Genomic DNA, 12309 nt, shown 5'->3' with positions numbered 1-12309 from the left:
CTTTATCTCCAGTGCAATTACTCTACACAGTAGGGATTACATCACTGGATTGATAGAGGAGAGGCTGATTTTCCTCATGAGTATGATTCACTTCCCTCCAGGCTCTTGAAAACAAGTTGCATTTAGAGTTAAGTGAAAAGTTTGTAATGAAAAAGTGCATTCAATTTTTTTAATGCTCATTCTTTTTCCACTTACTCAGATGTGGTTTTGGCCATCGATAAATACGTATTTGACTAATGATCTGTTAAGAGATCCAGCACCTTCCTGTGGGCTGTGGTATGGACCCTTTGGATAGATAGAGGTCTATTCTAGTAGTATCTGCATGGGTTTTTTGGGAGGTTAGTCAAATATCATGATTGTGAGCAAGGATTGTAAAACTACATATTTGTAAAGTGTCATTCAGCCTCTGTAAGTTCAATACAGTGACCCTGAACCAAAGACAGATTAAGTCATTGTTTCTGTCAAGGATTCTGTGAATTTTGGATTAAAGGTAAAGATTTAAAGATTATTGAGACCCAATGGTACTGATACATCATCTAATCAAACTTCCTGCATAACCAAGGACAGAGAATTCCTTTCAATTACTTTTGGTGGAGCCCAGTAAATACTATGTGCCTATACCTTCATTAGATGTTTACTGACAAACAATGACATGTTTGATATGTAGGATTGGATCATCCCTAAGCCAAAGAGCTTAACATCTAAAGAAGAAGACATAGAGATGAGGGAAAGGTGTTCAGATGTGGATTGGCTACATGTCATTTTCATTCCACAAATACTGTGTCTTCATGTTGATGCAGGCATTCCGTTTAGTACCTTGAATGCGGCTTCATTGATCCCTGCCTTTCCTTGCCCCTCCCTAAAAGGGCATCACTGAATCAAGTCCCCAGCACAGATAGGCACTGAAGTGTTGCTTTCTTCAAAAACCCTCTTCTGTCTTTCCAGTTGAATGTCTGACTGCTTTGCTGCTGCAGGTTTTGTTGGGAAGGCTGTTGGAGCACAGATTGCTGGCACTCATTCATTTGCAGATGCCCTGAATCCACACAGATTTTCTTTGCTCCTGATCACCTGATTGGAGACAGTTATTCTTCTGATGGACATTTGCTGTGGTCCCCGCTCCCTTCATTCAGCAGAACATCTTTCCATTCAGACTTTAATCACAGCAGCAGCCTTGTGTGAAGTTGAGGAGCTGTAAGGATACACTGCAACCTGATCATCTCCTGAGACATCAGGTGTTGCATCAATTATTCAGACTCTGAAATTGATATATACAAAACTTAACAGACACTGAAGAGGAAACAGGAGCTCTCAGAGCATATCCAGGTACTTCTTTAGCACTCCCTAGTCACTGTTCTATTCTCTCCATAGACCATTAATTATTTCACTGTTGGTCATTGCAGGTGCACATCTGGACACCTCCCCTGGGTGTTCTGACAGGAGAAAGGCTATGGGGACAGAGTGCAAACTATGGTACCCTACTTGTGCATCCATCCCTGTCTGTACTTTAACTTCAACCAGACATGATTTTGTAGTCACCTTGAAGTTTTGTGGTGCAAAACCACAAGGCATGAAGTGGGGAAAGTCTCTTGCAATCATGCATCCTATAATGCATCCCAGCTGTAATGAGCTCAAAGCTGGGAGCACAGCCTGTTTTGACAAACAGCCTTCCTGCAGCAAGTCACTTTTGAGGCCTGAACGATTCATCCTCTCACATCTCCCTGGGTCAGGCAGAGGATGAGGCCAGAGAACAGCTTTTGAGTGGTGTCCTCAGTTCAGCAGGAAGAATATGTGATCTCAGCTGCTCCTTCCTGCCGTCTCACTGGCTTCAGCATTGCAGTAAAACAGCCCATCTGCTCCAAGCCCTGCAGCCCTGCAGCTGCTGTGCTTGGCTCCTGGGACTGAGACACCACGGACAGGGTGATGATGGGGAAATAGGGAAATTGTTAATAGGGATAGAGAGGAGACAGGCAAAATTTTCCTCAGCATAAGTACATTATATCCATGTCTGCAGGGGTTTTGTCAGCAGCCTTTTCACACACATCTTTTATATTTTGGGGGCTCTGGGAGGCTCTCTCCTTTCTTGCTGAGGTCTTTGCAAAGCCTGCCCACAGAAGGGAGACAGGCAGAGTCCCATCTGGCTGTTGTGCTCTTTTAAACCTGGCAGTGTCTATGAAGCAGACTTTGTTTCAGCTTGTCTGAGAGTGCTGAGCACAGTGCGTGCTCTCAGCCTGAGAGCTGAGCACGTGAATTCCGCAAAGGACCCAGCTGTCTCTAGTGCCAGAGATCAAAGGGCCCCTTATCAAAGCTGGGAGGAGAGAGAGCATTGCCTGAAGGCATCTGGGCATGTCATGAAACAGAGGGTGAACAAGGAGCAAACAGACCTCACAAATGAACTATGGTTCACTTTGCTTCTTAGGTCTACAAAATTGCTGGGAAAAGTTGCCTATGCAAGAACTCCTTCTTCCTAGGTTTATCTATCTTGGTTTGAAAAGACAGATGACTGCTAAGGAAGGCAGGAGCCTCTTTTGAATTGGAAAATGTAAACCCCCTCCCTCCAAATTATTATAATTTTGAAGTTAAGGGGCTGTCAGGCAAAGATATGGGAGTAGGAATAACAGTTCTTTATTAGGAAAAAATAATAAAGGAAAAAACAAATAAAAATGCAGTAATGCCGGACAATGCTGACAGAGTCAGAATGTGACCTGACACTCTGTTGGTCAGGATGTTGGTAGCAGTCCGTAAATGGTGGCTGCAATCCTCCTGGAGTGACAGATGTGGTTCTGTTGAAGGAGTGATCCTGTAGAAGGGTGGAGTTTTCCTCTGAAGGTCCAATGATGGTGCAGAGGGGCCTGGTCTTCCTCTGGGAATGCAGTGGAAAAGGCTGCCTAAGGTGTTCCAAATCTCAGATTATATCCAGGTAGGAATTCTTGGCTCCTCCCCCTGGGTGGAGTGTCTCACAGTAGGATGATGTAATTTTATCAGTCATGCAGTGAGATTCAATGGCCCGTTAACAGGAGATACCTCCCTGGAGAGGGAGGATTGGTTGTGGAAGATATAAAGAAAACTGCCCTACCTGGTTTTAACAGCTAGCCCAATTAACAGAAGATAACTGCCCCACCTCCAACAGATGGCAATGGAATACACACCCCCGGCCACATCTTGCATTTGCAACCTAAGACATTATCATACTCTTAGTTTTCATGGTTGCACTTGATATTAAAGGTCTTTTCCAAAGTAGACAATTCTATGATTTTTCCCCCAGGCTGAAGTAGTATCCAGCACTTCTGGGGACCAGCAGCTACAGCGGGAAAGAGGGAACGAGCTGCCCCCATTGGCATCTTCCCATCCCGCTTGCCAGCAGCTGCAGAGAGAAATGAAGGAGAGCATCCATTTCCCTGCCCAGCACCTGGAGTTCCCCCGGCCCTGCCTGGAGCTGAGTCAGCAGCAGCACTGGGCTCCTACACAGCCATGGCCCCAACAAGTGACCAGCTCTGAACTTACCCCTGAGTCACCCTCCCTGTGCCCTCCCTCTGTTTCGTTCCAGCTGCGTATCAGATGGGCCTTTGTTCTTCTGAGATAGCATGAATTTAACATTATGGAGCGTGGAGACCTTTCTCTCTTTCTGTTGAATTTCTTAAACCACAACCTGTTGTCCACACATAGAAAGCCTGTTACTGGTCCCAAACAGCCTCTCAGGGAATTTTCCATGAAAAGGGGTCCCAGGATTTTGTTCTATAAACACAGTATCAAAGGTGGAAGTCTTGTATCATTCGTATCTCTATGCTAACAGTTACTCTAATTAGACTGGTGGATCAAATGAGCAAAGGAGCTCAAGCATAGCTCCATTGTGAGTCTGCTCCTGCCATATCACCATCTGCTCTCTGTGTACACAGACAGGTGGGGATATGCTGGAGAGAAGGAGCTATAGCTGTAGCTTGCCTGCCTTCCCATTATTCCCCATCATGAGACAGCCATGACAATGCACTTACCCCACTGTCTGCAGGGCAGACAGGTCCCCCCCACCCAGTGTGTCTCCCCAGGAGCCCAGCCATATGTCTCCTTTGCCTTTTTAGAGTGTTGTTGCTTCTCTGCTGGTACATTCCCTCCATCCCAAAGTTCCCATAGATGTCAGACTGGTCAGATAGATAGTGATGGATCATAGATCAATCTGTGCAATTGGCTTTGCCATGTCAGGGAATATTGCTTCAAGCCCAGCCTCATTTGATGATGGTTTAGGAGGTCAGAGGTGGAAATGTGTTTGTTTCTTTGGGTTTTTGAAATCCACAGTTAGCTCCAAAGAAAATTCCCTGTAGCCATATATAAGTAATTTTCACAGGTTTGCCGTAGGGGAAACATTGGCAATCAAAACTTAGTTTATTGCTGTTTATATCCCCAGAAAGTCCTAGATACAACGGGAAACAGGAGGTTTTGATTCCCCTGATTCCTTTCTCCGTAGCCTCCCTCCTGTACCGGAGCATGGAGTGTCCCACAGCAATCAGCTGGCAGCACAGGCTGAGTGTTCTCCATGCCCCAACGCAGATGCCTTGTGAGTAGAGGCGGGGTCATGGAGCTTTCCAAACTCTGACCAGGATGGGCTCTCTGAGCCCTCCTGCTCTGAAGTTAGCGAAGCGGTGGCTGCAGATACAGGTCTGTGCAGTAACCCTAGGACTGGACAGAGGGGACCCTGCACACCAAGCTGAGAACAGTGACAGACATGTAGAAATAAAAGTTCTCTGTAGTCAGAAGTGGAAAGCAGCCCAGAGGCTTTAATTGTCTTACTCCTCCTATGATAGTGTGTGAAGCATCCTGAGAGAGTGTGAATGAGTAAATACATCCTACCACAGCACAAAGACAACTTGCATTCCTAGAAATTATGAGTCAGTACCACTTGGTATTATTTCTGCATCTCTATCTGTGCTGCAATTGTTTTTCCACCCTCTGCTCTCTAGCTCTCAGAGCAATAACTTTCCCCCCAGCTCTGTACCCAGCCTGATGCTGACTGCTATTCATTAGCATCCATTTAAATGAGAGAGAGAGAAACCTGTGTTTGTTGTGGAGATTATAAACAGTAATAGATTCTTTCTGGAGACTGGCACTGGCTCCTGGTATTTGCCTGCACTAAGCTCTGGGCTTTTAGTTTCTGATCAGTGGCATTAACATTAAACACTCAAAGAAGTGCTCAGAGCCCCTGTTAGAAAATGTAAGAGCTCTTTTCTCCCTGGATTGGTTTTAGCCCTCATTTTGGGTCTACAGGTGACTCTGCTAAGCTGTGCAAGGTCTCAGTCCTCTCCACACCGTGAATCTCTTTCTAGCCACTGGATGTCTTTTCCAATCAGTCAGCTTCTTACCTCACTCTATCTTGCCTGCACTGGAAATGCCATGGGAATTTCCATGGGGGCTTTCAGCCCTGAATTCCCAGTTGGGTGCCAAATCTAAACTGGAGCTGCAGCTGGCAATTCTCATCAATAGCTGATCTCCTGAGATTGCCCCATACTGGAGCAAGGATCTTACAGGAGTGCAGCAGGCAGTTGCAGTGAGACCAGGCTGTGTGCCGGCTCCTGTGGATCCAGCAGCCTTCCCTACCCATCCCACAGAGCTCTGCTGCACTTGGCATGGCACCCCATCTCTCTGTGCGTAGTTCCATCCTCCCTTTGCTTCCTGACTGCTCCAGCTGCCTGCCTTCCATCTGAGCCATGTAAACTGAGCTGTTCCTTAGCCTTTTCCCCACCCCATCACCCTGCATTAACTCCCTAAGGGAACTCCCGAGGAAACCTCTACCTTCCCTGCCATCCCACACCGACTGTGCTGATGGTCCTGCCCCTACAGGCCCTGCATCCCTTCCACTGCTCCCTGCACCAGCTCTTCTGGAGCTACTCTGCAATTCAATGTGACAGTGAAGTCCCCCTCCTGTGGAAACTGAGTGAAGATTTTTTTTTGTTGTGAGAAGGTAACATTTAAAGGCATCCCTTGGGTTATTCTATCTGGCAGCACAGCTGGTCTTTTGTGTGAGTGCCAGTCTTTTGAAATGCCAGCTCTGGTCTTCAAGGCAGCCAGCAGAAGGTACAGCTGGCTCTGCCTGTAATTAATTCCTCATCACTCATCACTTGCCTTTATTCTCCCTTTTGACTGGGAAGAAGGAATAATACAGATTACAAGACAAATGCAAAGACTGCCTTGTATGGGAAGAGGTAACAACAGGATTCTTGGTGTCCTGGGATTTCCCTTTTGTTTGTCTTTCTCTGGTCGGCTGGAGAGATATAGCAGCAGATAAATGGTCTAACTTTTTGTGTGCCTCACCAGCAGGTGCCCTTAGAAAGTGCCAGGCAGGGGAGATGGGGACGGGGCAACAAGGAGAGAAATATGCAACAAAACTGTCCAGCTGTCTTTGGACTCTGATAGAGGAAACCAGGCATGATTGCAGTGTGAAACCAGGCAAAAAGGGGGACTGCAGCAACTGGCACTGATGGGTCTTTCTCATCTCCACTGATGAGGAGTTGGAGAGCAGGTCACGCTTCAGTTCTTCAGTTTGTAGGCACTGGAAAGGAAGATGACTTGGAGACTCCCATAGTCCAAATCTCCAATGTTTTATGGCTCTGCCTAGAGTGCAGATCTGGAGGTTCATTTACAGGTACCTCCATCACAGGCTATGTGCCCTAAACTTTAATGGCAGCTGGTGGCAGACTGACAGGTGTTAGAAGGAAGTAAAGTAGAAGAGCTGCACAAACTTTAACATCTACAACACTGTGGACTCAGTTCAGATGGGATAGAGGTTTCATCGCTGTTTCACGTCCAGGAGCCTCCTCCATGCCTCCCAGAAGCATATTCCCAGTGACAGTGTTACTGGAAAATGGAGGTACTGTAGCCCCTTCCCAGTCTCAGGGAACTTCTACAACTTAGCAGGGATCGCAGGTAGGGCTGTGAGAGCTGGCTGCCCTTCACAACTCTGACTGACTTCTAAGGTAGCCGTGGGATTGCTGCTCCTCTGTTTTGACCTTCAGTTTTCCATGTGTAGACAGCACTGAAACACTGCATGTTGTGAGTAGATAAGGGAGATTCCTTTCCAATTGTAAACCATTTGAAGAATGCCTGCTCATATTCAGTATTGTCGTACTAGGGAATTTGGGGGCCAAAAGGTTGTTTTTCCTGATGCTGCAAGGACACGGAGCTGTCAGCCAGGATGTGCTGAGGCTTGGTTTGGGTTTAGGCCAGGCATTCACAGCCAGTGCTTTGGAAGCACTAATTTGCATTCCAGATGCTTCTCTGGGTTTCTTTCTATCTCGCCTTTGCTTTTTTCCTAGGGCATCAAAGTTCGTTCGCTGCGTGATTTGTCCCAGTGCTGACTACTCAGCCAGGCTATTGTGCAGCAAATCCTAGCTACAAGTCCCCAAATGAGGATAGAATAGACAATGGTTGTTTTTAATCCTTGCTAGCAGCTTCATATTAATTCTTCATTTGCTCTCAATCCCTCACCTCACCGGCCCTGGTGTCTGTAATTAGCTGCTCTGAACACACTCCTGTTGACATTGATCTATGGGGTTATGTAGTTCCTGCCTGAGCTGTCAGTTTGGACAAGGGGCTCCATGAGGGCTAGGTATCCTAGAGAGATTTTCCTTCATAGGAAGCTGCTGGGGGCAGGGAAGATGCCAAGAAATCAGCAACTCAAAGCTGGTTTTGCCAGAGATTCCTATAATGACTTGTCTTATCTGTGGCACTGGATTTCCAGGAGGGAGGTCTCACTGGCTTGGATCCCCCAATATTGTGCAGTGCCAGCTGGTCTTGAGAGAGAGAAACAAGCGATTTTTCTCCTTGTCTGTGGTTGTGGTGTGCATCCCAAACTGAGTATCACCAGGGAAGGGGATTGGATATGCTGTCTGTGTCCTGCCAGGCCTTCCTCTAGCCTGCTCAGCTTGCCTTACAGTTAATGCTTTTGAATTTTTCCAGACAATACTGTGTTTTCTATCCTCATTTCATGAAATAATATACATTTTCCATTTTGCCTTACAGTTAATGCTTTTGAATTTTTCCAGACAATACTGTGTTTTCTATCCTCATTTCATGAAATAATATATATTTTTCATTTTATAACCTTTTCTTGTAAGTCATTCACTAAGAATCTAAACATTTCATCATCTTTATCATGATCTGAACTCCCTGGGATGTATCTCTCAGTTTCTGACAGCCAGGTGCTTGATGGGAGTATTTCCAGGTGCCTGTCCTTCACACAGTGCCCCTAAGGTGGCTGTGCCAAGAATGAAGGATTTGGGGGAATCACGTAGGAGGAAGGTTATACGGGAAAGTCTGTTTCCCTGTCTCTTCCCCTGACCTCATTCTGCTGCTTTTCCAAAGGGTATAGCCATGTGGGAAGGCAGCATCCCAAGTGCAGATAGACTACAGATGGATAAGTAAGGGTTACTATTTCCTCCCTACTCTCAGGTGTAATATATCTGTGTATGGAGACCAGAAACCCTGATGAGCAACAGCATGACTAGAGTTGTGATTGATTGATTTCTTGAGGGAAAAAAAGTGTTTCAGGTCAACCCTGACTGAATGTTTAACTCTTTTTTTTTTTTCACTGAAGCAAAAAAAAGGAAAATAAGTAATCTGAGGGCATGCTAACGAAATGCTGCAGTAAGACAAACTGAGATGGTTTTGTGTGTGGGTGTAGGGTAGGAAGCTGTGACACTGTTTTCAAAGTGAGAACTGGAAATGCTTTGAGATTTGTTGGCTTTGATTTTGGTTTAATGATAGACAAAACCTTTTGGGAATTGCTTTTTTTGAAAGAGCTTGAAGTCATCATTGATTCGCAGGATCTTTGTGAACCTCTGAAAACATTGGGCTGGGATGGTACCAGGTGGTGTGGAACAGGCAACACTGTCTGGTGCTTCAAAGAACAGCTGCTCACTCCAAGGCTGCTCCCAGGGCAAGTGGTGAATGAGGACACTGGTCGTATTTCCACAGCTGATGGCCAGGGAAAGAGCAGGGAGAGCCCTGTTAGCTGCACTGCTTATTTCAGGTGTCACTGGTGAACAGGGGGAGGCAAATACGTGTTCTGGGCTCCCCATTTCAAGTGGAATGTGGAGAATTTGGTGGGGCCCAGCAGAAGGGCATCAGGATGGTCAAGGGCCAGGAGCAGAAGTCCTTAGGAAGAGAAATTAAGGGAGCTGGACTTGATAAGTCTGGCAAAGAGGAGGTTGCTATCAGCTGTTGGCCCTCAACTGTTTCAAGGGCAAATTCAAAGATAATGGAACCAAAATATTTTCATAGTATTAGATTATATGATAAGGAACAGTGTCAACAACTGGTAGTGCTGGAGGTTCATACTGGACAGTAATAAAAATTGGTTTCCTCAGGGAAGTTCAAGATTGGCCAGGCAAAGCCATGCTGCCCTCATGGAGAGCAGGAGACAGTTTCAAGCAGGAGGTTGGATGGGATGCCTCTGGAGGTCCCTGGCAGCTAGTATTTCTGCCAGCCCCTTCTCATGCCATGCTACACACCTCTCCTTTCTCCTCCTGCCCCTCTTTGTCTGGGTCTGTGCTTCCCTAGGAAAGGCCAGGTGGATGAAACATTGCCAGTGGCACTTTCCCATGAACACGGGAGAAAGCTGGATCCCTTCAGAGATGACCGCTGTGGCTCTGCCGGCTGTCCCTGGGCCAGCTGGGGCTTACAGCCGTGATTCAAGGCTGAGTCCAGAGCTGTGCCAGGAGCCAGCCCAGGCTTGGCTGCCTGCCCCAGCACGCCAAGAGCCCTGTTTCTCTCTTGCAGGCTCCCTGAACCTGCTAGTTCGCGTGCGGAACAAGCGAGCCATCGACACCCAGGTCTGGTCCCTCAGTGGGAATCGGGGCAACGTGTGGCAGCAAGCACATGTGCCCATCAACCCCCCTGGGCCCTTCCAGGTAAGCCAAGCCCTCAGTCAAGGAGCCACCTGCCCTGTCCGTGGGCCATGAATGTAGATTTCCTGGCAGACATCTTCCTCTGTGGCACAGGGACCGGTGGGGCACAAGGGAGGGCACTGGGAGCTCTTGTGGAAATGAGCTGGGCACTCTGTATGTGCTCTTCGAGTTGTTCATGTGTACCCAGACAGTGGGCTGCTTTTATGGCTGAGGTTTTTACCCAACAGGCTACTTTGCTGTTGTAAGGATGTTTGTGAGAGCTGCCCTGTACAGGCTGGTTAAGTTGTGGCACTGTGGCAAAATGCCCAGTGTGCTTTTGGATACTTCAAAATAGTAAATAAGAATGTAGTTACTCTTGCAAGTTCTGTTCAGTGTTGGTTGGCTTGTTAGAGCAGGACACATAATGAAGCAGAGCTCAAATGTTCATTTCTTGCTGCACAGATGCTCAGTACAAAGAGGTTGGTCCCATAAACAGTGGGATCTGGCTTTCCAGAGCCTATGAATATTGGAGAAACGGGAAGGAAATAATTCTCTTAGGGGCCTGATAAGATCTGCTCTGTGTCCTGCTGACTTGTGCGAAGCCCTGCAGTGCAGGAAGGGCCCTCCACACCTGCAGCCTCACACTGGGCTCTCTCCCATGCTCTGCTTGTAGATCATCTTTGAAGGTGTCCGGGGCACAAGCTACGAGGGGGACATTGCCATCGATGACGTCACTCTGAAAAAGGGAGACTGCCCAAGGAAGCCAATTGGACCGAATAAGGGTGAGACTGGTCTGCCTCAGAGGGAAACAAGCTGGCAGGAGTGCATGCACAAATGCACGTGCTAGGGCTGCACAGCTGATTCCAGAGCACGCTGTCGTGTTGGTGGGACTCAGCGGGATGGCTGACCCCACCAGCAGAAGTCACCAGAGGGGCTGTCAGACTCTGGGGCTTGTTCTATGCAGTCAAGAGTTAGCAAGACTCAAAGGAACACCTGGGAGGTGTCATCCCCAGTAAGCTGAGGACTTTTGCAATACCTCGTTTCCTGGAAATGCTAGTTATGGAAGCTTTGAAAAGAGAAAGACCTTCTGCAGGCTTTCATGGCCTCTGTAGTGTTAAGTCAGTCCTACTCCAAGAAAAAAACCAATCTGCTCTTTGAGGCGTGGAACAAGGGCGGGCTGTGCTTTCTTCCTTTGCCATCTGAGCAGAGAGGCACTGCCAGGCTGGATCCCACCAGCCCCTTGCCAGTCCACCCACATAAACTGATGCCAGCACTGCAGTAATGGAGACAGCTCTGTTGTCACTAGGGTGCACCACGGACTGAAGCCACGGTGAGGTGTGTGCACAGGCATTGGGAGGGAATCCCTGGTGTGCTGCCTGCCCTAGTCCTGCCTGTGCCCTCCATAACGTGCCCCAGGTGGGCCAGAGAGCAGATGTTCAGGGTCTGCAAACCAGAGCCAGACAGGAACTTGAGAGCAAGGTCAGTTTGGTTTGTTTCTTTTTGAAGCAAGAAAACCTTCAGAGTAAGAGTCACTTCTAGCAGTTTTCTTAACTCCAGAGAAGAAGAGGGAAACAAAAGTCAGAACACTCTAAAATTTTCAAAATTTTAGGTGCAGTTAAAGGTCTCTTTTAGCCTAGAATATAACCATAACGTAATGAGAGTCTTTTGTTTGACTGAGGCTGAAAGTTCTGGGGAAGAAAGGAATGGATTGCAAAAGAGTCTAAAACTCAACCTTTTTTCCAAAGTTCATTTTGGGGAACCTTGAGAACATCCAGAAAAGGCTCAAAGTATCTTCCAAAAGATCAGGGAACTCTATCCTTCAGGGTGGGAGAAGATATAGATGTGTGCTGACTTGTTTGATGAGGTCTCTGTCTGTCCCATCACTAATTCTCTTTCTCCCTTCTTGTCTGGCAGCTGTTGCTCTTCCAGGAAGCGGTGTCCCAGCCCTGCACAGCCCTTGGCTTTGTGGCCCATTGACTTTCTTCCTTTACGTGCTGCTCAGATGATGGCAAGCGAGCGCTCCTGTCTTCGGACCAAGACATTCCTGCTCCTTTCCTACTCAGCCACCTCTGCTCCTCTTCCTCCCCTCCTCACTGGCACACCAAAGTGTCCATATGTTACCAAAGACTGACAGGCATGACCATGCAAAGGGATCTGGTTCAGAACTGGAGCACTCCTTGAGAAAGTCATAGTGTCTAGAACAAAATTTAAAAATAAAGACAAAACTTTTTTTTAAAAAGCACGTGCACGAGAGACAGTGAGAGAGAGAGAGAGAGAGGAAGGAAAGAAACCCACATGGAGAAAAGAAGGAATGAAACACAAAAAAATGGGAATGAAGAAATGCGAAGAGCAAATGAAAGAAGAAAAAAAAACACACCCATGTTTCCTTGGGAATGTCGGACAGGGCTTCCTCAGGGAAGTGCAAACTTGTTTTAAACAA

The 12309-nt window shown here is 47.1% G+C and overlaps 1 protein-coding gene across 2 annotated transcripts in view; it reads left to right on the top strand.

Annotated features, from left to right (window-relative positions):
- The window catches only part of MDGA1 (MAM domain containing glycosylphosphatidylinositol anchor 1), a gene marked incomplete at both ends in the record, with an annotated part of 137747 nt that extends 125872 nt beyond the window's left edge, over positions 1–11875 (top strand). For both annotated transcript variants that reach the window (XM_084202017.1, XM_084202016.1), the window contains 3 exons: positions 9763–9893; positions 10543–10651; positions 11784–11875. In XM_084202017.1, the coding sequence (XP_084058143.1) occupies positions 9763–9893; positions 10543–10651; positions 11784–11875 (332 nt within the window). The remainder of the gene's footprint in view (positions 1–9762; positions 9894–10542; positions 10652–11783) is intronic.
- Positions 11876–12309: the final 434 nt, after the last annotated feature.

The sequence above is a fragment of the Fringilla coelebs genome (assembly GCF_963513975.1).
Source record: "Fringilla coelebs genome assembly, chromosome: 3".
In the NCBI taxonomy this organism is placed as follows: Eukaryota; Metazoa; Chordata; class Aves; order Passeriformes; family Fringillidae; genus Fringilla; species Fringilla coelebs.
The sequence above is the reverse complement of the archived record's forward strand: the minus strand, read 5'-3'. Positions and strand labels throughout refer to the sequence as shown.